Source organism: Harpegnathos saltator, unplaced genomic scaffold (assembly GCF_003227715.2).
Source record: "Harpegnathos saltator strain DR-91 unplaced genomic scaffold, Hsal_v8.6 scaffold519, whole genome shotgun sequence".
In the NCBI taxonomy this organism is placed as follows: Eukaryota; Metazoa; Arthropoda; class Insecta; order Hymenoptera; family Formicidae; genus Harpegnathos; species Harpegnathos saltator.
This window is the reverse complement of record NW_020230337.1, coordinates 87193-111566: the sequence shown is the minus strand read 5'-3', so window position 1 is coordinate 111566 and position 24374 is coordinate 87193. Positions and strand designations below refer to the sequence as shown.

Here is a 24374-nt window from a genome sequence, read left to right as displayed (position 1 = left end):
ATTCCCATTTTTTATTTTGTATTTTGATATCTAATAATTATTACGTGTTATTTTTGTTAATTCCAAAGTTACCAATGCGAGTTTTTTTTTAATTTGAGGTCCGTGATATAACCCAACATAAATTAGTTGCATTTTGCATTATATGAAAAAGATATTTAATGGGCTGTATATTTAGCAGAAATAACAATAACCAAATGTTACATTGGTACAGCATAAATTTCCGAAGATCATTTATAGAACATCTAGAGGATATCGTACGTTCTAAAAGCGTCTCCAAGACATCATCAAGATATTGTTTACAGATTTATATGTGCAGTCTGGGTAAACACACAAATATTATATAATAAAAAAAACATTTATTTCTCTCGTAGTATCCATTCGGAATAACATTGATACAAACTCGGTATATATAATATTTCATAGATTAACATTATTATAAAAATAATAATAAAATAATAATAATCATAATAATCTTCCACAACCGAGACGGTTATCGCACATTCCTCTGTTTAGTTTACACAGTGAGAATAATATTATAAGTATTTATCTTCATCTTTGTTAGATACAACATACTTCATATAATATTTGCAACTTCGCAACTCGCAGATTCTCAACAATACATAGTATTGTGCTTCCGAGAGATTACCATATACAGATGTACACATGTTACATGTCACACATATGTATATATTAGAATCTTATATATCATTTGTTATAGAGATAGACAGTGAGTAAGAAAGGATATTTATCTTCAAAAGAGCTGAAGCGCTTGTAATCTGATGTAATGTAACCTGATTGATATAAAATTTTGTCACAAAATAGTATGTGTATATAAAATAAATTTAAGCATGTGTATTAAATATGCAAATTAATTATCCATTCCTTCTCCACTTATTGTGAAAAATATCGTGATATGTTCGCTATGCAAATAAAAACATCTGATATGAGAACATTAATTTGAATCAATAGAACTCTTTGTTGGACCCTTCCCTTTCTATTTTGGAAGTTAATTAAATTGAACTAACATATCGATTAATTCGTAGCTCTTATACGCGTGTATATGAAATAACCGATAATCCAATAAGTTAAAATATCATACAATATTCTTCAATATGAGACGAAAAATATCGATATAAGCAGTTGGTTAAGTCTTAATTAATTCTCGTACAATTTGTACGATATATTCACCCTGTTTCGGGTTACCGAAATGTTTTGTGCGTACACATATATATGTATATATTATGTACAATTTTAATACAAATTATATACCGCCGAGCGATATATGTATGTATGTGTGTATATAGGCTTCCCATAAATTCACAGCCGCTAATGTGAACGATTACACTCACAATGTCGTCTCAAGAAATTTTCTCATCGCGCATGACGCAATGAAGTTTGAATCGAAAATATTTGAAAATATGTGAAAAAAGTATATGTGTGTGTGTGTATATTATAAAAATACATATATATATATATACATATTTATATATATAATAAAAATTGTATCAGAAGCTGCGACAAACTTGATAATAAAAGAGCGATAAACGTACATAAAATCGGTGAATCTATAAAAATATAGTTAAGACTTTTTCCTTCCCTTTTAAGAAGCGAAGATTAATGAGAAAACAGCGCGAGACGATTTCACGAGTGCCATCGAAAAGACAGAAGTCGATCGGCTCAATGTGAGACGATGATCACTGACGCGATTTCTGCGCGATTAAAACGACGGATTAAAATACAGATTTTTTTTCTCTCTATGTTTCATCACCTAAACTCCCGAATAACAACGAACACTCGCGCTGTAATGCCCTGGGCTGACGTGCGTTGTTCGTAAGCGCACAATCATTCACCTCTCCGTTAATATCTCCCATATAACGCGAAGATCTACGAGAACATGTCATAATGTCTATCTATGACAATCATGTTATGCGTGTTGTTCTTCATATCCGCGTTCTCTGTCCGCGAAATGCTAGCTCACTACTAGCAGGACGAAAACGCAAGATTCTTTTCCAGAATTATAAGATACAAAAATTTTAGCTGTTAGAATTTCCAGAAATAGATTACTTCTAATCACTCGATACAACCGATAAGTTTTCACCACGTTATTATATACTCATATTCTGCATTATGATTTCTCCACAGAATACAGCGTGTCTGCAGAAATAAAAAAGAGAACTATTACGAGGAATCAGTTTTCCGATTGCAACATGCTGCAGGTCGAGCGTGTGGATACTCTGTACTTACACACACTGTACTTTTCAACCTCTATTAATTCTAATTCTTAGGAAACATCGCCAGGATGGCGGCGCATATCTGCTGCGGATCGGTCTCATGCGGGTGGATCGTCATGGCGGCCTGCACTTGCTCCTCGGGAAATATGTTGGCGAGATGGTAGTGCAGACGACGCCGGGCGTCTTGGGCTTGAGTGCCCCAAGGCACGTGTAAGTTCGCGGATGGCGGTGACGGTAGTAGATTCAATTGAGGATCCGAGGTACCCAACCTTTGTACTCGCGATGGTGGTACCAAGGTGGCACCGCATGGCGGCCACGCTCTATACGAGTCTGGAGCGGAGGCGATGCGTGTAACGTGCTGATGATGATGCTGAAGTCGCTCGGTATGGTCCCAGCTGGAAGTAAGACAGATGTCCTGCTTATTTATATGTACTTCAATTTTGCAAAAGTTATATTTATAAGATACAGAGACATTCTGCTTGTTTTTGACATTTGCAGTTTTGGGAAAATCTCGAATTAATATATTTGCATATTGCTGTAAAGTTTATGATTAAGTTGTCCGATATTAGATGATTAAAATAATAGAACCCGCTCAATTAATTCTGAAGTAAATTGCATTATAATGCGAAGTTCAAAGATGGTATCAGACCTAATATTGCGTTACAAAACGTTCGCAAAGGTGTTCAAGCAAGTCGGACTCACCTTATAGCAGTAACTGGATACGACGACTCGTTGCTGGCGTGTCTCGTCAACGGTCGATGTTGTATACTAGAGCGCGAGGGATTAATGACTGCTTGCTGTTGCTGCTGCTGTTGCGGCGGTTGGCTGGGTTGCTGCTGCTGCTGATGGTATCGCCTAAGTTGATAAAGACGCGGGTCGCACGCAGGGTTCAGAGTAAGTTGCCGCTGTAATTTGCGATGCATATTCGCCGGTTCCGGCTCAGGATTGCTCACTCTCGACGCAGCCCAACCTACTACGGAGGGATAAGCTGTAAAGAATGAAAAGTAGAAAACAATCTTTCGTTTTTTTTCATTTTTCACTTTCATAAGACTTTTCATATTCATTTCAAATTATTTATTTCATCGTCCACCGTTATTATTCTGTAATTATTACCTTGAGGGCTCTGAGCCGGGGGCATTTGTTGGCTGTACATGACAGGACTAGTTGCGGATAAGTCGGACGTAACATTCTCCGCCGATCGACTCTTCGGCACGGACGACAAGGTTTGAACGACGCTCGGCGGCACCGACGACCTGGTCTTGCAGAGCGGCGGATGCTGCGGAGAGACGGACGTCGTAGACGGCAGCGGCAGACTCAGACTGGGCCCACGGGCTTGCAGGTGACGCTGGGCGTGTTCTACCAGTCGCTCCGTCACGGACTTGTGTGGGTGTGGTCCTCTCTCTGGATGACGGAACTTGCACTTGTTCCCGTATGTGCATTTCTACGGGTCCAATAAGAGCGCGCTTCATTTAATTTCAAACAAAGTCAAAATAAAAATCAAGTCAATAACAGGAGAAAATCTGCCTCGGAAATTTGGAGAAGCCGAAAATCAGAGCGAAATTCAGCTTGTTACACCAAAAATTTACTTTCTGGGCAATTTAATTTGACTCAACTTGATTTAAAAGAGTAAAATCTTATAACTCGCGAAAGAAGGAAGCGCCGATTTCGAACATGCCAGAACTAATAATGGCAGAGATTTTAATTGCAATCGTCGGTCGGGAGACAATTTGAGAAATTTATGGACTTGAAATTTACAAGTAGAAACAAAACCGTAAGATTACCTTAGCATAAGGACACGGCGGCGCCGGTTCGACCTTCCTGGGCGCGATCCTGAGGAAATTTTCTAGGGTAGGGCCGCTCCTGCCAAGAGGATCGTCCGGCGGCATGAATCGGTCGTTGACGAAGCTATACATCAGGATTCTTTCTTCAACGACCCTCCTGAACTCGGGGTTCTCTTGCGCCAGGTCCCGGTAGTTATCGTTGCTAACAACGATGCCGTCGACCTCCGCGGCCAGCCTCAGGATGTATCGGTCATCGTAACACACCATGCGCTTTCCACCCACCAATCTGCGGATATAACGTGTGTTCGCTTTCTCTCTCTCTCTCTCTCTCTCTCTCTCTCTCTCTCTCTCTCTCTCTCTCTCTCTCTCTCTCTCTCTCTCTCTTTTTCTCAGATACGTGACAGGGTCTTCAACAACCTTGCTTCGCGGCAAGCCAACCAAGGAAATTACATTACGATATCATAATTAGAAATAATTACATTGCGAATAATCGCGTGGCGTTAAAGCGCAGTTACGGAAGATTTGATTCAATTTGTTCCTCTTCCAGATTTTTTAAAGTTGGTCGCCGCGTTTAAAATGAATGTACTTGCCGATTTATATCCTCTATTACCGCGGTAAGGATTATCGCGTTGCTTAAATATTCAACGGCGCTTCAATTATGCATTTGATTTGTTCATTTGCAAAATGATGTTTTGCGAGTCGCAGTGTCAGATGATTCATTTCTGTTTCTAGAAAAGAAACAAGCGAGAGAAGCGGTAGCTCCGGTAAAGGAGAAAAAGAAGCAAGGAAGGAGGAGAGATCCTTGAGACGATTTAAGTTCGCGCGGATAGATCAACGTGGGGCCGGTTATTCCAGCTCTGGATAATATTAGCCGGTGGCAAAGCAAGTCCAGGTGCTGGAACGAGGGACATCTCTCGCCTCCGTGTCTACCGAAGTCTCGGATCTCAGTCTTAAATCTCGGTTTTTTGTCGCTTACGTATCCGTTATTTCTTGTTTACGCGTGTGCTTAATTTATCGTTCGAGCGTAATTTATTTTTGCGCTTATTCGGCTATACGATGTTTTGTTCATCTTCTTCCTCCGTGTTATTATCATAATTGCTTCGTATAGATCGATAAGCAATATATCGACGTTGAAACGTAAACATGAAACTTTGAATTTTCATGTACACATGAGCAAATTTAGAATGAGGAGACCCATCACGAGTGTTGACCGGTTTCGTGGTAGAATCCTCAATTCGAAACGGATCTCGTGACAATACCAACCTGGAAGGCGTAAAGACCAGCAGACGGTCCCTCTCGAGCTCGCCCAAGATCTCCTGATCGGCGACGGGATTGTCAGGTCTGGAGGCCTCCTTCCGCCACTTGGGCACAAAGACGGTGATCTCCTTGTGGCCTCTGGCGCGGAACCAATCCACGCAGATCTTGATGCCGCGGCAAGAGAAGATCTCTTTGTTGCCGTGGCTCATGGCGACGTTGCTGCCGTCGATGACGACGGGCCTCAAGCCCGCCGACGAGGTCGTATTCATCGTCATCGTTGTGGTCGAGTTCAAGATTGATCCTCCGCCGTCGTCGGTGCCCATCTCGGTATCCAATAGTCCATCAGCCTCCTCCGGGCCATCGCTGAGTCTCGGCGAGTAAGTAGCTCCGAGCTTGATCAGCTCGGCCAGCAACTCGTTCTGACCAGGGTCTGGGCCCAGCTTCTGCAAAGCCGCCTGCACGAGCTTCTCGGTGTAACCAAGTTTCAGCGCGAATTCCACGCGAGCGGTGTAACCTGGACAGAAGAATTGCCCATCAGCATCACGAATGCACGACAATTTGGCGTAGACATCTCGCCCTTGAGGAAATTTAACGAATACACATTTCCAACATTCGGATAGGAGACTTGTAAGAATGGCAATCGAGAAGAGTCTACCGCACCTCCGTCGATAATCGATTCTCCTTTATAGCTACGCGTATTCTGAAGACGTCTCGGGGAGGAAGGGGTTATTTGCGCAAAAAATTGAACATAGATCTGAGAGGTCGAGGAGGATGCGACAAGGTTTGTACCTGGACTCTGCGTGGGCGAAGGTCCTTGGATGGTGACGTACTCGGCGAATTCCGCGGCCAGGGTGTCGGACGTGGTGCGGGACACGTCCGGGTGCGTCACGGGGGACACCTGCGACTCCGAGCGAGGACGAGGCACCGCCGCCGCTGTCGCCGTCGTTGTTGCCGTGGTCGAATCCTCGGCCTCGTAATCGCTGTCGTACGAGGAGTCCTCGGCGTCTGGCACGCTGCCCGCCCCCAGCACCGTGCAGTCCACGTATCTCTACAAGATGTAAACTCGTCATGAAATTGCTTATCGTTTATCGATTAGACGTGCCCAAGAGAGACTTTTGCATTCGGCGAGCGAGTCATGAAAGGGATTCGCAGGCGCGTGGAAAACAAAATACGAGAAATGCGCGAGCGGATCTTCCACAATCAGAATTATAATACGTCCTTCCAAGGGAGAGGCGCCAACTCTTTTGCTGCTACGCCACTGACGAAGGAAGCACGAAGGACTCCCTCAGGGCTGATGCGTTGCCGCTATCAGCCTTGTATGCATCTGCAGATTTTATCTCATTCTCCTACACACAGAAAGGGAGAAGACCAGGCGGAGGGAGGGGTGGGGGGAGGGTATGTACGAAAGCACAGCAGCCGATAAACGAGCGTTTTGCCGATTGGCGATTACCACGCGAGGGCGGGATCGGTAGGTAGTAGAAACTAATTTGTGCCGAGTCCTCGATGCGATCGTCGCGACAGGACTCTGTCTCAAATTATTTTCTTCGGACGATATCATGCGATAGGGATTTAACAGCTCTCTGGCCGACATTTTTTTCTCTTTCCAAGGGTCCTGTCCCCCAAGTCATTCGTCGTCCCTGGCTACACGTGTACACGTACGCATGCACGCACGCGCGTCATTTTTCCGGATGCATCCGCGTGGGCAGGTACCTCCATCTCGCGCTATTGCGGCGACCGCCTTGTTATTATGCCGGTGATATATCGCCGGATGTACCTGAATATATATTCGGATTTTTCCCCCTGATACAATATATGTGTGTCTTGTATCCCCTCATGGACGAAATATTCCGACAGCTCGAGAGAGAGAGAGAGAGAGAGAGAGAGAGAGTGTGAGAGAGAGAGAGAGTGTGTGTGTGAGAGAGAGAGAGAGAGAGAGAGAGAGTGTGTGTGTGTGTGAGAGAGAGAGAGAGAGAGAAAGAGTGAGAGAAGGGAGGGCTAGAGCTGAGAGACGACAAACATGACAGATATCGCGCAACTTTTACCCGCGATATTCGATCGTGTCATTTCAGCCGAGATTTTGAGAGACCGGCATTTTGTCCCGCGTACATTTCGCTTTACAACATTGATCGGTATTGTCAACATTTTACCGGGGCCTGGGATACTGGAGTACCAAGACACTCGGGAGCACCCAAGCGGTACCGATGTCAATACCTTCACTTTAGAGAGCTCGGCCCTCAGTGCTTAGGTGCCAATAAACGCCGAACAACGCGGAAACGAGCGATTTGCGAGTTGCTGCGGCGGATAATACGTGCCGACAAGCAAATAACAACCGATCCGTATTCCACTTGACGTTTCTCTCATCGTGCGCTTACGTTCCGTTACTTAACCGAGTCCTCGTTACTCTTTATGTGCCGTCTAACCCGCCATTATCCATTTTTCCCAGCGCCGATTGTTTAACTTGGCTGCAACCCGATTGTACCACGCATTCGCTATTTCCAGCGCGAACACCGGAGAAAATACCGGGTGTGTCGGAGGAGGCGGATGCCCCTCTCCCGATCGATTACCGCAAGGATCATTAAATTATGCAGTTATTAAATTAATGTAAAAACATACTCAAAACATTGTGACGGATTAACGGAGATCTTTTTAAAAAAAGCACAAAAGTCTGACTCTGCGACTGCTTCCTCAAGACATCTTTTGTATATAAGTTACATCCTAGAGTAATCTCAAATTTATTCGAGAGAATATCTTTTATACCGATTATTACCGCCTTTTCCTGCACACACACACGGTATAACATCGCTATTAAAAATACTCGGCGCGAGAGCCGCGTAAGAAAATTTGCGCGCCGCGGCTCGTCTTCGACTCGAGAAATTATCGTAAATGGGGCATAGCTCTCCCAGGTTGGCGGATGTAACCATTAGCGGAGATCCAGGTGAAAGTAGAAAGACGCGAGACGGAGGGAGAGGGAGAGGGAGAGAAAGAGAAAGAGAGACAGACATCTCAGCGGTCATCAGGGTCGCCTGTTCCACCGGTGCAACGACGTTATGTTACAGGTGTAAAGTGACAACGAGGATTTTCGCGTCACTCGCGCTTCTCTCAAGTCTCGGCCGAGAAATTACGTAACGAGTGCGAATTTCGTACAAATTCAGAGACGAGTTCGGTTCCGTCAGTGTTGAAGCAAAAAATAAAAATCCCCTTCTCTCACTCCTCACTCGGAAATGCACAAAATATAGACCGAAATTTAGGTATTTATGTAAAATGAAATTTAATTCATAAATATAAATGTCCAAAACGTTTCCCGAGGTGTACAGTTTGCACAAATGGGAAACAGTAATATTGACAATTATGAAAGAGAAAAAAAAATGACACACATCGCGAATCGTTCGGGGGGGGGGGGCGCGAGAAATCATTTATATAAGATTAGAGTGCGATTTACAGGCGAATCAGAAATCAATCATCACAGTGACGGGACGCGCGCAGGTCTCTCGGCCGCAGATTCGGAGATCCGGGAGCCGCTTGAAAATTGGGGGATATCGACCGTCGGATTTCGAAATCAAAAGCGAGCCAGCGCGGCGACGGTGCATGCGTGCCACGATGAATTTCTCGACAACCTTGCATCGTCGCCCACCACTCCCGGATCTAACGTAACGTATCGGGTACGCGGCAAGAATTGACGACGACGACGACGACTACGACGACATCGTCGTCGTACGTGGAGTACGCGAGCGTGATACGCGATTATCCCGATCGAGTGATGGAAATCGGGACCTCCATTCTTCAGCTGAATTCTATCGGATATCCTTCTCAAACGACACATCCGGTGAAATCGACGTTCTACAGGCGCAAATCAACGTGTAATCTCATCTCATTGAAAAGAAAGGAAAGAAAAATTTAATTTCAGATGTGACATTTCTCCTCCAAGCTGAACAACACACAAACGATGTGGCGATGGATCGCACAAAATGCCGACGATGCAAAACTTATTCGTTGATAGCCGGTCGAAAAATAAGATTACACGTGACGTCTCTATTGGCATTCCCATTCCCTCTTTTTTAATCGGTCACGGCCGAAAAATATTCGCAGCTCGTTTCTGTCGAGAAAACGGATCCTTTCGTTTTTCTACTTTGTTATGTGCCAATAATATTCGACGAGAAGAACATTATCTATCAAGATGAACGCTGCGTACCGCAATTTCCGACGTTTCTCATAAAATTCGGTCGCACGGTGAATTTATTCACGAGAACTCACGCTCGCTCGTGTCGTTCGCGTCTCCTCTGTGTATTTTGCGCGTGTGTTATTAAAATATTAATGAAGCGCGCCATTTCAATTTACGTTTTTGTGGTCGTGGAATTGCGTCATGGGATTTGCCGAAGATTCCTCTCCGGCCTTCTTCACGTTTCCTGTGTAATCGTCGATGTTGAAATTCGTGAGAAAGAGAAAGAAGGAGAAGTAGGAGGTGGAGGTGGAGGTGGAGGTGGAGGTGGAGGAGGGTCGGGAGACCCCTTTCATTCACGAGATTAATCGTTTACGTTTACCCACAAGCCAACACTAAGGATAAGAGTGCCGGGATCTCCTGGCTAGAAAGTCCGCGAAAAGATGGATCAACCGGAAGACGTCAATTTTCCAAAGAAAGTCTCGTTGCCGCGCACTTTCTCTGCTCTCTCGGTGCAACATTGTCATTCGCTTTGTACATTGAATAATCATTGGATATTCTAAGTGCGTTTCACAACAACGTTGTTTTATCACTGTCCCCGTTATCGTTGCTCGCGGGTTCCCTCGGCCGAGGATATCACGATCCGACGATGATTTTTGTCTCATTGTCCAAGGCGAAGAGCCTGGGCCGCGTGTCTCTCGTCGCGAGAATTCGTTTGCGCTTTATCTTCGAATATTTATCAAAACTGGTTCCGCACGCTCTTCGCGAGTGGGAGACGCGTTACGGAAAAGGACAGCAAAGGACGGAAGGAGGACGCGCCGGTCTCTGGTGATACCGGTATCGGGGATACCTAATTTATTCACCGATGCCGGTTCGCGCGTGAGTCGTTGTGACGCCAACTACAGGATGTATGCAGAGAGAAAGAGAGAGAGAGAGAGAGAGAGAGAGAGAGAGAGAGAGAGAAATCTTGCACAACCTCATGCGCGCATACACGCGCGCGTATCGTCATTCTCGTAACTTTATTCTCGATCCCCAAAAATCATTTAGCAACTTTTTTATTTCCCTTCTCGACAATTACATTACGCGCACTCTCGACTTGTTCAATCAGGCCACCTTTGAGCGATCTTTTCTCTCTTCTCTCGCATAGCGAAATAAAGTTACACTCGATTGTTGTGCGAGTGAATGTGCTAACATTCGTTATTCAATACCGCTCGTGAATTTCTTACACTGTATGTAACACGCGGTAAAGTTCGGTCGTTAATTAAATCAACGTGAAGCAGGGCCGTCTTCGCGACTATTCGTATAATTGGGTGCTCACTCTTCGTTTGAATCGCCGCGTATGATCGAAACTCGAGAAGAAGTGCCCGTTCGTTAAGCGACCGTTCGGAGATGCAAATTTCGGTTCGACGACACGACATCGTGAAGAATCCCGGATATCGGCATCTCGTTACCGGAATCGATCCCGCACGACTCTGACCTCGAAGTAGCGTCTTTTGCTACAGGGACGGATGATACTCTCGCGGAGCCTGGGGCCGATCATTTTTGAACGTCCGCTCCCGCCAAACAATGAGACAAACGCCCCCGATTTTGAGCCGAACAAAGCTTCGATAACTGTGCGAAGCGGAGCACCTATCCCGTTCCTCTCTTTTCCTTTGTTACGCGGATTTCGCAATTTTATAATTATTATTTCTGATCGACGCGCAGCAAGAAAAGAGAGGGAATCGCTGCGTTGGTTTTAAGCCGATGTGACGTCTCTCGACTGATTGCAAGCCGACGAACAAAATGTCAGATAAAATGTCAGGAACAATCATTGTTATCGTCGACTCGTTTCCTCTGCGGTCTGACCGCAACGAAAGGGGAGGATTCCCAGGGATCGTTCTTTAATGGCGAGGCGTTTAATTTCCTTCCTCAAGTCTGTTGTAACCTCGTGGAAAAAGTCACACGTGACGATCAGTCGAATCTAATTGTCACAAACAGCGGATAACAATATTGTAGCAATCTCATATTCAACACACAGGCGAGCAATATTAAATTAATTATTTCTACAGAGTGCGCGAGAGAATCCTTGCAAAAATCCCACATCCCGATATGTTTGGCAATTTTCCCGGACGTTCCTATTTTTCGCACGCGTCGCGGAGAGTTCTCTCTCATTTATTCTCTCTCATTTATATTATTGATATCAAGACTCTGGTGGCACTCCAGCTCGTGGTAGTGTTGAGACTTCCAGTCGACACGTTAGGGCCGACGTTTTCCCCGATGAGAGCGTATCCGTTTTGTGGATAGCGATCTCTCGGCGTGTTTTCCAGCGCGCGCTCATCCTCGCAAAGGCGTGGTACGAGATTCAACCGGATTCGACACACTTCCAAGCGAGCAGGCTCTCCGTGAACGGCGGCGGGCCGCGTTTCGAGTGATTAATGCGACCCGATCGGCGGCTGTCCACTTTGCTGTGCTCTCTCGCGATTGCGTGAAAGGCCAGAACGTCAAGTATCCCAACCCGGAAGCGAGCCTTCGAGAACACGCGCGCGCGCGCCCCGCCTTCGCCGAACACCATCATATTCCGTTCGACCGTTCGCGGGCGTTCCTCCGCTTTCGTTTCGGACGAGCCAAGTCTCCGGCGAGACGAGCTGTCTGGTCATCACCAAGGGACCTGGATTTTTTAATTTTAATTATTTATTTTAATTCAATTTATTTTATATTAATTTAACTTTAATTCCATCCAAAAATTCCGAGACGGATTGCGAACCTGTCTCTCTCTCTCTCTCTCTTTCTCTCTTTAATTGAAAGTCACGCCGCGATGACGTTTGACATCAATCGACGGCGATGACTTCGCTGTCGGTTCGTTCCCTTGAAATTTTGCTCGCAACGGACTCAATTCTCGTCGGCGCCTTGACATTTCTATCGAGAAAAAAAATTGACTTCAAATTCCAATTCACGGAGAAGCCACGGACGATGGGAGGAACGTCCGTGGCTTCTCCGTGGATCACGAGACATCCTGGACGCCTCACTTATCGGTCGCGATGAAACCGTTGACGTCGATTTCTTCATTGATTTCCGCGAAATTCGTGCCGGATTGTTTACATCGGCAGACGGGATGACGCGATACTCACGAGGAAAAATTAACAGCTTGTCAATTCTTCCCCCTTTCTTCTTCCTTGGTTCGCCCGCTATACGCTGCTAATGAACTATCGCCGTTTATCGGCGATATCGGACGACCAATTAGCGGTTGAATGACGACTCGATGTAAACCGGATGACAGCTAATCGCGCGGATAATTATAGTCGCGTTTAACGTCAGTCTGATTACGACAAGTAACATCACGCCACGAGATGCATGATAACGCGTGCGCGCGTGCGCACGTGTCGAAATTTGGTATCGTATCCGGGGTACGAGAGATGACGATAGAGCCTTTCTTCTCGCGGGCGACTAGGTCAGGGGAACGCAATTAGACGATTTAAAGGAATTTCAAAGATCGCGCGAAAATCGAGACCTTTTTCTTCTCTACGTTTTTCACTTCTTCCATGTTTTAGCCATTTTTTCGATTCGACCGCCGCGGTGGTCGCAGGATGGCCAACATTGCTGGTAAATAAAGCGTCGAGCTAAAAACGTAACAGCAAGCGTGGGAAACCGGGAGCGATCCGAAAGTCTCGAGAAAGCGGACTTCTCCGCAAACAGCACCGGCGAGAATTACGACTTTCTTTCGCGAGGTGCGAGGCTTGGGGCGTCTCATGAAAGAATTCTTCAATGATCGAAGGAATGTTTTTCCCGAAGCAACGACAACCCGTCGTTCGACGCTACGACGTTAACCGTCGTAGGAGAATTCGAGCGATCGAAAGAAAAGAAGAAAAAGAAAAAACGCGAGAATCGATCTATCGACGGATAGATCCGGTACGGGCTCACCTTTCCAGTGACCGTCATCTCGTCCGTGGATCACTTTAAGCGTAGATCCTTCCCACGTACAGGGATCCCTCTCTTCTCTCTCTTTCTCTTTCTCTGTCGCTCCCTTGCTGAACGGGAGCGGCAATGGCGGCTTCACTTTTCAACAGCCGGTCGGGTAACAACGGCGACGACAACACATTCCCCGCATATCAGCATGCGCGGAGCACCAAGCTACGAACGATAAACGCACTGACCGCTACGCGCGTGTACCACGATGTCGCGCGCGCGCGCGCGCTCGGTGCGACTCGGTCGACGCGTTCTCGCAGGCACGAATGGTCGCGAGAGGCACGACTAATCTCGGCGACGACCGACGGGTGAATGGAGTGGTCGCGCGCGCGACGTCGGGCCTTTCCTCCCGCGCCCGCGCGCGCTCCCGCCCCCCCCCCCCGCCGACACACGGCCCTTCAACGCCGCTGCCGCGCGCGTAGTGCCGCCTGCTCTCCTCCCTGCGCGTGACCCGTGATAGACTTCGCTCGGTTGCTCTCGTGATTGTCGCAGCGGCGCGGCGGCCACGTGACTCCGCTAGCGCCAGGAGCGTGCGCGCGGAAGAAAGGGACGTGCGCGGAATTTTGAAATTTCCCCCGCGACTCGATTCTCTCGCGTCTTCGAGAGATCGAAAAGAGAGTAGGGTTATTTGAAATGTCGCGACGATCAGAGCGGGAATCGTGGAGGGGAGGATTCCATTCGTAAGAATATCTCAACCTGATGGGAAAAACAAAGGTTCCAGAGAAGAATCTTTGAGTTTTCACATGAGAAACTCACATGAGAAGCTCACATTCTGATGACGATAATCTCTCTCTTAACCTTTTAAAGATTCGAAAATTCAAATTGAAGAAGGATCGAATCACACAAGTGATGATGCCTCTATCGTGCGACCATGGCAGCCAAAGTGCATCCTCTAGTAGCACATTTCACATTTAACGCCATTTCGCCATTTCGCCATTTAACGCCATTTTATTGGCGTTATTACATTGGTGTTACATTGACTACGGTGACATAAATTGAGGTTACATTGGTCCAGTGTCCCAATATACAGCCAATACTGATTAGATATTAAATTATAATATATCGCCAATATTGGTTAAATATCAAATTACAAGATATCGCCAATATTGCATAGCATTGTTATACCAATATTGACTTACACTGACCCAATGTATCCCAATGTGCAACTAATATTGGTTAGACATTAAATTACAATATATCGCCAATATTGCACAGCATTGTTACACCAATATTGACTTACATTGGGGTTACATTGGCCAATATTGGGGCCCAACAATTTGTAGCCAATATTGGCCCAGCAATATGTGTTACTAGGGTCCGACTTTCCCGAGATTTAATCGTTCAACAAGCGTGCCATGTACGTAATACTGCAACGAACAGTAGCTATCTCTCGTCGATCATGGCGCACGGCGCGAAACGAGCCGATGTCTGCCGACAGACAACGGTCGGCAAACTTTCCAAGTACACCCGACATCGCTCGGCGAATACCTGCGTTTTCTCCGTCAAGGCATTTCCAGAACACGGGACGCGAAGGCTGAGGAAGAAAACACGACGACGAGTCAAGTTCGCGCCGAACTTACGCGGCGAACAAAAAAAAAAAAGATGCACTCGTGAATAATTGTGACAGAATTATTGCGAGTTACAGTCGAGCGCGCTGCTGCTTCAGGATCGTTGTTTCTTCTTTTCCGACTCACGTGTAAAACGCAAAATGCGCAGCGGCAGATGCGTGCTTCCCGAGAACTCTCGTGTCCAGGCGAAGGCGTTAGGAGACGCTCGCGATGTCGAATGTACGCACGCACCCATTGCCAATCGGCTGCGTACTCCGCGCGGCTTCAGCAGGGAAACAGACGGCTCGCTTAGGGGTCTTTGACCGTTTGCTGTGAAGCAGCGGGCAGGTGGCAGGTCGGATCACATACACGCTTACGCGCGCCTGCACGCACGCATGCACGCAGGCAGGCACGCGCATTGCTTATCCCGGCACAGCATGGTGCACGCAGTCTGTCAGTCGGCACGTACGATGACGCTTAGCGTTAATGGCGTTTTTTTACACTCAGAGACGGATTCTTTCCTCGCGTGCGCCGTTAATCACGCGAGTTCGCGAAGAAATGAAGAGTCGCTCGATCATGCTTTGCGAGATTTCGCGAATGCGGGAGCATTGTGTAATTAATGCACGTCATTGTACGTGAGTCTTCTCTTTCTCCTTTTTCCTCTCTCCCTCACTCTCTCTCTCTCTCTCCCTCCCATTCTCTCTCTCTCTCTCTCTCTCTCTCTCTCTCTCTCTCTCTCTCTCTTCCTCATTGCTTTGAACGACGACGCGACGACGATGTCCAACATGGAGGAGGTAGGTAGATGCATGACGTACCGTGGATACACACCCGGATCCGAGGTGTATCGCCTCGGGATTGGCCGCAAGGCGACAAGCAGCAGTGCCGTAGCGTCGCGAATTTTAATGGCACCGATAAATATTTGGTGTCGTCCGCGAGACAGACGGACAGACACATTGCTCGAATTCCTTGCAGGTAATCTCCTTTATCATGTGCCTTTTAATCATCTCGCGAACAGTTTCAACAGTCATCAACTGAGGAGAAGCTACGAGAGGCAGCAATTGCCGATTCAAGGAGCTGCCGGATCTTCTCTTAACTTCAATACGAGAGAGAGAGAGAGAGAGAGAGAGAGAGAGAGAGGGAGAGAGAGAGAGAGAGAGAGAGAGATCAGTTTCTCAGATACAAGATAAAACGTATCAATTCTCGAATGTGTACACGTGAGTTCTCGGATTCTCTCCGTTTCGAGTGGACTCCGCGAGCGCGAGGAAATAAACGAGTGCACCGCGAAGCGGAGAGTTTAAATATCGGCGGATCCGGACAGGAGGTTACATCGACACGCGAGGGGTCAGTCCCGAAGACACTCGATAGATAAACAAAGAAGAGAGGAGCGGAGGAGAAAAGAGGAAAAAAAGCGTGTCCAATCGGGGACCGATAATTGGGTCAAACGACGTCGTGGAGCCGATCAAACGGATCCGCTTTTCTCTCACCCGGATTCTTCCTTCGCGATAAGCGATAATCGATGGCCCACATCGACCGGTCTCTCTCTCTCTCTCCGACGGTGCGATCGCTCGTTCTTCCTGGTGGACTCGTTTTATGTGTATTTGCTTTATATAATGTTCTTCTCCGCCCTCCTCCCTCTCTCTCTCTCTCTCTCTCTCTCTCTCTCTCTCTCTCTCTCTCTCTCTCTCTCTCTCTCTCTCTCTCTCTGTTTCGCAGGTGCGCGCGTACAATGAAACGCTAGCGAATGGCGGTACTTGCAAAGTTTCATGAATGACATTCTTTCTTTCGCGTTTCCGCGCCATGCACCGGCCATCGCCCACAATGGCTATTGTCCGTCCGTATGAGCCGTCGTGTCAAATCGACGAGCGAGCCGACCGGCTCTCGACCCCGAGATTTACGACCAGGAGCAGTCGGGAAATTGCGTTTCTCCGTTGCTCTTCCGATCTTATCCAGCCGAACTTTAAATGGACAAATGTTGCCCTATCACGGGCCGATTGTCCCAATTTCCCGGTAAGTTAACTCATGGTTGAATTATACGTTTATCTTTGTTTTTTCTTCAGTTTAGACAAAGACAGGCAAATGATTCAACTACCGGTTAACTCACTACCAAGGACCTGCCTCGGGGCCGGTTGTTTCAACTTGTTGGTGAATTAACTAATGGTTAAATCATATGTCTGTCTTTGTCTTTCCTTCAACTTGAAACTTCAAAGACAGACGAATGATTTAACTATCAGTTAACTCACCAGCAAGGAGTTGGAACAACCTGCCCTACAACAATAGCGCAGCAATAGCGTGGAGCAAGAGAAAAGAATGAGCGAAAAGCGCGCGCTCTCTTCCACGGCGGAATTCCACCGGCGGAGATTACATCCCGTTAATTGATAACCCATTACACGAACGTCGATCGCCCATTGACCTTTGCGAGCCGCGGGAGGGAGGAGCGGAGGGGGAGGGGGACGCGGGTGGACGCCGACGTGGTACCCGCTGCACAACCGGATGCACTCGCGGATCAAATCGCGAGTTACTTATGAATTGGCGCAATAAAACAATGCGAAGATGGCGTGGTAGCACGAGGTTGCTTTCAACAGCGCGAAGATAAGCCGCGCGAGGGCCTTAGGACCCCTCGCGAGCGAAGGTAGGAGAGGGGAGGGAGGCCTATTATCTACCGGGTGGTCGTATCGAAGCGCGAGAGCCCGTTGCATTTCTTGAGCGGCGGCGCGCGCGGCGAACGTCGTGTTCCCGAAGAAGGGCCTCGCTCTTTTGTTCCACCGGCCCATTTCGCCCGTCCTGAGGCCTCGCCGCTGATCTCCCGCTTCCTCGTTTGCTCCGTCTACGTGTCGGCCGGCGGCGCAGCTGCGACTTGAGATCCGTGACTTATATACCGGGTGGCCCGAAAAGGACATGGGAGCGGCCCGAAGAGCCTTATATAGGGCCCTCGGACTTTTTTCTAACCGATCGGCCTTTGCGGGAAACGGCAATTTTCTCGAAGAAGGGGCTCCACGCCCGAATTCTCGGGATCCTACCACCGTAATCGGCAAATTTTCCTTGTCGCACATTTTGTTATCCCTCTCTCTTTCTGCATAATGCACAATACACTATGCTTTTATGAAGTATAAGATACGATATCTGGACGCGTCCGCGCACTTGATAGCATTGTTACGTTTCAGCTGCATTTTTATCACGTTCGCGACAAGATAAACGTGTGTGTGTGTGTGAGAGAGGGAGAGAGAGAGCGACTAAAACGAACGGATCTAATTGCACGCGTAGCCGCACGCACGCACGCGCTCGCGAGGTACGCGTGATCCCGGATGCGAGGGGGAGATGGGAGCAAGAGGGAGGGGGGAGGAGGAGACTCGTTCGAACTCACGTTACGCGTGTACGTATATTCACACGTGTTACCGGGACGACATGAAGTATCGGCTTGGCCCACGCGTGACCGTCTGCACGATAATGAAAGTAATCGTCGAGAGAGAAGAGAAGAAGAAAAAAAACTTATCGCAAGCTGGCTACTTTGGATCAACTGCTTCATCTCCCTCCTCCCCCCTCCCGACCCGCTGATTAGATATTATACAAATTAAACGAGTGGCGTACAAATTGATCGCGAAATGATCGCGACATCCCGGACCGCGAGCGCAGCGCATTCGATGATAATTAATCGCACGCTCGTCGTGTGCAATTTACGTTGTGTGTCACCTCATGGATTCGAGCTAGATCCGATCGACTCGCGGGAATTCCCCGGGAGGTCACGGGGTTAAGGCACGCGTGCTGGCCGCTCGGCCACGAAAAAACGTGACGGCGACGGCGAAGGGTCCGCCCGATCTCTCGTGAGGCCCGAAAACCGTGATTCGTGACCGAGCCCTCCCTCCGAGCACTTCCCCTGTCTCCCCTTCGTGTGTCTCGTCCTTCGAGACTTTACTCTACCGGGCAGATCCCGGCGAGATAATCACGCGATTCCGGATCTCGGATATCTCGCCGCTCACGAATCTCGCGCTTCGGAAACGGATCCGTCGTCTATTCGCTCCTCGCTTGATCCGACGCGGCGCGCATCGACGCTACAATTCGATGCTATATCCCTCCTCTCTCGCAATGCACACATCCGTGAGCGACGGTAATCTTTCCTCCGAGTTGATAACACCAGCGTAACAATGTCGCGCGCACCTTCCATTTCTCCCCGCGCCTCCGTCACTTTTACAGCACTTTTTATCTCGCCCAAGCGAGTATCCGCGAGTGCTGCACGTTCCGTTCCGTTGAACTGGCTTAATCTCGAGCCGCGGCGCGGCGCCCGGTGCATCGTGCTGATGCAACGAGAGGAGCGCGAGGGCGCGATTACCGTGGGCGTATCCGCAAAGTTAACGCGATGTCCGGCGATCCGGCTACTTGAGTAGCGGCTTCGCGAGCCGAGGAACAGGTAGAGTCGAGTCGAGTCGAGTCGAGGCGAGGCGAGGCGAGGCGAGGCGAGGCGAGGCGAGGCGAACGAGTGCGCGAAGCCGTATCTACGGCGAGCGAGCGAGAATCAAAAACTGAGCGAGCAGCGATTCACGTCGGAAATGATTGAGCCGCGCCTATGAAGGGATCGACCATGAGAATATATCTGTTTATCACTGACCTATCGCTAGCATCGACTCGGGAAACGCGTATCGACAATCCTCTATCCTCGAGAGCAAGCTCGCTCGCTCTTCCTGAACGTCTCTCGTATTTCCGACAGCTTGAGTATCTCAATGGGCAATTCTCCGTTGCCAAACGTCTTAATGTTTATGTGTTCTGCAAAAATGGAGAGGAGGGTTACACGAAGGGTGTCGGCGAACGGTCGACGAGTTGCCGACCTCGAAGTACATCGATTGCGCACGCAACGTCTCGATAAATACAATTTATCGCGACGTTCCTATTCTATATTCCTATTTCGTTGTTATCGTCGCAACCGTTATCGATATTATTCGATCAACGTGCGGGAATAAGTACGCGACTGGTTATCGTAGGCTCCGCATCTCCGCGCCGAGGGAAGGTTAAAAAATTGCGCGGTATACGATTCAGGAAAGTTTGACACGGATGTGTGCGGCGTTTGACACGAATGCAACGAGCACAGCGCGACTACATTCTTGTCGCTCGCGACCCAATTATCGTCGCGACGCTCGCGTTCGCGTTCTCGCGCGCGAACTCGAGGCGGCGCGGCGAGGAGGCCAATGAGAGCGTGAACACGAGCTGAGCCGAGCTTGAACCAGTTCCGAAGCTGAGAAAATCTCTCGATGAGGCGCGTTAACAGCCGCATGGATAAGCCGCTCTCGCGCGCTGCACGAGACACGACGCACTTTTCGTCCGCACGAGTCGTCTCGCTTCGAGTTACCTCTCGCGATCACGCGAACACGACGGGGGGGGGGGGGTGGTCCTTTCCTCGTAATTACCGTTCAATCAGAAATCTCAACAGCGGGAGGAAGGGAGGGACAACCGCGCGCGTGCAAGTTGGTGGAGACTCGATAAATTATTGAGCAGACGAACTTCGAACTTTCCCGCGAGGGAAATCGTCGAGTTTCACCGAGCGCGACGATTGACGGAGATACACGTCCGCGACTACGACGACGTTCACGACGCGAAAGAAACTTTCACGTTTCTGTTGATTCGAGCACGATAACGTACTCACGTTGAAGTGCGTCGAAATTCAACAACGCCCGTAACGTTTCGAGCGTTTCGAGCAAAAAGATGAAAAACCAACTCCGCCGACTGTCGTACATTCCCTCCGGACACTCCTTTCACCCCTTCTCGCCCGCGAGAGCGATGACGTCACGTGTCAAAGGGTTCATCAAGACAATTCTGCTGAACCACTTGGCGCGCACCATTCTAGTTCGAGGTCAAGCACGGAGATCAATCGACCGGTCGACTGATCGATCGATTCCTCCGCCTCCGCGAGGTGTCGTTTCCCAAACGATCGATCGATTCCTCTGGCGTGTGTATTCTCGATGACGCCATGGCCGGAAACCGGTCGATGACGAAATGCCGAGGAGAGTCTCAGGACGACGGGACGAAAGGGGGGCAGAAAGGAGCGAGCGATCGATCGATCGATCGATTCGCAATCGGGGCTTGTTTCTCTGAAATGCATATTTGCTGGGGACGAAGGCGAGACGTCGCGCGCGCGGATATCTCTCGGTTTCTACGGATCATCCTGTCCGTTCGACCGACGCTTCTTCGGACACGCTACTTTGGACTCGCCGAGTAATGTCGTTCGTGCGAGATCTCGACGAAATTTACGCAATTTGTAGAAAGTCGCGGTCCGGCCACGCGACAAAGCTCGCGTGTGCGCGAGCGAGTACACGCGCACCCAGGCGCTCATTGAGAAATTCGAAAGTTCCCGATTAGCGACGCGCGCGGGAAGGCGCGGGGGAGGGCAAGGGAGATGCGGGAGTTATCGGCGAGCTAGCAGGTCGGTCTACAAATAGCTCGCGATATTCGCGTTATCGCTGACGCGCGCTTAGGGACAGGCGATAATCAGCGGCGGCTCGCCGCGACCAGGACGACGCAACACGACACGGACAGGACGCGGTCGATCGAAAGGACGACGCGTTTCTCGGCTTTTCATCGCGCGTCATCCGCGAAAGTTTCACCAAAGTCTTTCACACACCTGTCGTCGCACCGCCCGCGCGGCGGCGACCGTCAAGAATGAGAATGGTGGAGGAATTAGTCTCTCGCTGTATCTTTGGAATAAAAGTACAAATGCAAGTAGCGAATCCTCTCTCCGACAGATATGTTCCCTTCGACCGACTAGTGTCACCTGATGGACTACCTCGCTCGTTTCTTTTCCCTCCGGCTAGGCTAGGTTATGTGCGCTCGTTTCACTCCGAAGGGCGGATAAGTGCGATGTAATTGAACCGAAAAGAACAGATGTCATGTTAAGCGTCGTCTACAATGGCAGTAAGCAGCAAGAAGTAAGGATCAACAGTAAGAAATGGGCCAACCACAGTTGATTATTTTTGTCTTACCGCCATTGTAGATAACGCTTTAGCGAAACGAACGAAAGTTGTGTCGCTGACGAGACAAGAGCGCACGCGCGCGAACGTGCATGCATTAATCGTATAATTCACTGACAAACGATACAGCCCTGCGCGAGCATCCGGGCGCATCGAGTGCATCGAATCGCGTGGCGTCTCGGCTCGCCGCGCTCCCGCGAAAGGCCATAATTGATCGCCGCAATAATTACCGACCCATCGGCTTTGCTACGAGACGTATTATAAACGAGTACCGCTCACGAGAGCCGTCAAAATAATCGCCGAGTCGATGACTTACGATCGACTTGTGTTTCTGCCTTATTTTTTCTTCTCTTTTCTTTTCCTTTCTTTTCTTTTCTTTTCGCACGGACGTCAAGTATATTCAATCGTACCTTCACGCAACCGCACCACGCGGTGACATATCCGGTCGCGGGAGTTTCGCAAGGAGTTACGAATCTCGGTGGATTTTCGCAACTGCGTAAACTGGCTCGGAACTTGAAAGTTTTGGAATACCTTTGAAGCTCTGAAACTTGAAATCCCTGCGAGATTCCCTACGGCCCAGTAATTTGCAGCAAGATTTCTAATTTCGGGCCGTTGGATCTCTCCAACGTATCTCGTTTCGCGTGCATTTGTAAGATTCCTAGAGCGCGAGAGGAACAGGTTGCCGCGTGAATGTCTTTAATTAAAAGGTAGGTAGGAGAGACAGCGGGGCAAGACAAGAACCGGCCTAATGCCACATGGAGCGTGGAATTCCTCGACTATTTCCTTCGACTTCGCGATCGAACGCGTTCAACGACAGACCCACGTGACTGCCATTGATCTATCGTCTTGCGCTCCCCGACCTTACTACCATTTCCTATCAAAACTTTTCAGTGTTTCAACCGTTAATCTCCAACGGTAATACACGCGAAAATCTTAGACAAATAAGATCCTAAATCAAATCAATGTTTCTCTTTCGGATTAATTTCCGAGTTCCTAAACTCGGAACTCTCTCTTTTCGCGTGTCATTACGAACGAAAAGTTAGGTTGGGAAAAACTTCAACAGCTACGACACCTGAGAGAGAACTCGAGCTACCCTTCTTCCAATTCTCCAAATCTGACATGAAAATACGAAAGCAAATTGGAAGAAAGAGACAAGTGCCGCGTCGTCCATCCACCCGGACGACCGCGCTTGTCGCCAGGCGGAAGAAGAGGTGAAGAAGAAGAAGAAGAAGAAGAAGAAGAAGAAGAAGAAGAAGAAAGATCGCTCGGGCGAACGGCGCACCGCTAGAAGGAGAAGACGAAGAGAGGAAAAAGGGAGCGCACAGGTAACATCATCGCGAACTCGACTCACCTGGACTCTGACAGCGATCTCGCACATCGTATTCGCCTGGCTGCCCCCTCTTCCCTCGTTGGCGGTACACTCGGAAAGGATCCGCAACGGCACGAGCAACGACTCACTCGCATTCGAACCGCCACCGCGCGGCGAAGAGCAACGGAGCAGCGCCTCGGTCGCGCACCCTCCGGCAGCCCGGTTCGTTGTCGGTAGCGACGACGTCGCTGGCAGCAGCAACTTCACGCCGAACAACTTCGCGATCTGCTTGGCGCGGCCGCGAAGCGGCTCGATGTGTCGCTGCGCGACGCGAATGTGGCACGTGGCAGCGGACGGCGGCGCGCTGTTACTGTCGTCGTCTTCGTCCATCGTCGCATGCACCGCGACATCGCACGCGAACGAACGAACGAACGAACGAACGAACGAACGAACGAACGAACGAACGAACGAACGAACGAACGAACGAACGAACGAACGAACGAACGAACGAACGAACGAACGAACGAACGAACGAACGAACGAACGAACGAACGAACGAACGAACGAACGAACGAACGAACGAGCGAGCGAGCGAGCGAGCGAACGAACGAATAAAATGAGCGAGCGAACGAACGAACGAATAATCTCTTAGAGAGGAACACACACGCGTACTCGCGCGCGCGCGCGCGCGCGAGATCACGACGACGCGTGCACAAGCCGCGGGTGCGGCACTGCGTGATCGAGCGATGAGATGGATCGCTCGAGCTGTGTGAGGCTTGTGCGCGGAGGCGGCGCCCTTCCCCTCCTATCGCGGGAGGAGTACTTATTGCAAAAGAGAGAAGCACCGGTACCGTCGCCCGTGTACACGCGTGCACCAGCGACGCTTCGCTTAAAGAATTGTTCTTATCATTAATTACAGCGGGGCACACATACACAGTGATAAATGTCGATCGGTTAACGATACCGTCAAATTGGAGCGATAATTTTACCGAATATCTCATGTAGAAGATATTTCTCTAATTTCTACTGTCACAGCGAGTTTAGTGTTATTAGTAACGAAAGAATAATAAAAGTACTGCTGTGTATTTCTTGCTGTTTTTTTTCTCTGAGAAGTTACCTTGTCTTTCCTTGTTGTTGTTCTGCTGACTTGCGCTCTTATTATAAGTCGCGATTTCTCGTTAATAATGACAACATCGATAAG

General features: G+C 48.8%; 1 protein-coding gene across 4 annotated transcripts; it reads right to left on the bottom strand.

The window, feature by feature from the left end:
• Nucleotides 1-349: 349 nt before the first annotated feature.
• Regnase-1 (zinc finger CCCH-type containing protein regnase 1) lies at nucleotides 350-23614 on the bottom strand. 4 transcript variants are annotated; one of them, XM_025302929.1, is made up of 8 exons: nucleotides 23216-23614; nucleotides 6059-6317; nucleotides 5276-5783; nucleotides 4013-4298; nucleotides 3345-3672; nucleotides 2934-3219; nucleotides 2245-2626; nucleotides 350-2154 (listed from the first exon to the last, which is right to left on the bottom strand). In XM_025302929.1, the coding sequence occupies exons 1-7, from the start codon at nucleotides 23561-23563 to the stop codon at nucleotides 2275-2277; spliced, it is 2367 nt and encodes a 788-aa protein (XP_025158714.1). In that variant the 5' UTR covers nucleotides 23564-23614; the 3' UTR covers nucleotides 350-2154; nucleotides 2245-2274. The 4 variants fall into 4 exon arrangements, with proteins under 4 accessions (XP_025158714.1, XP_011143301.2, XP_025158715.1 ...); XM_011144999.3 differs by having other exon boundaries at nucleotides 350-2626; XM_025302930.1 differs by having other exon boundaries at nucleotides 350-2626; nucleotides 2934-3204.
• Nucleotides 23615-24374: the final 760 nt, after the last annotated feature.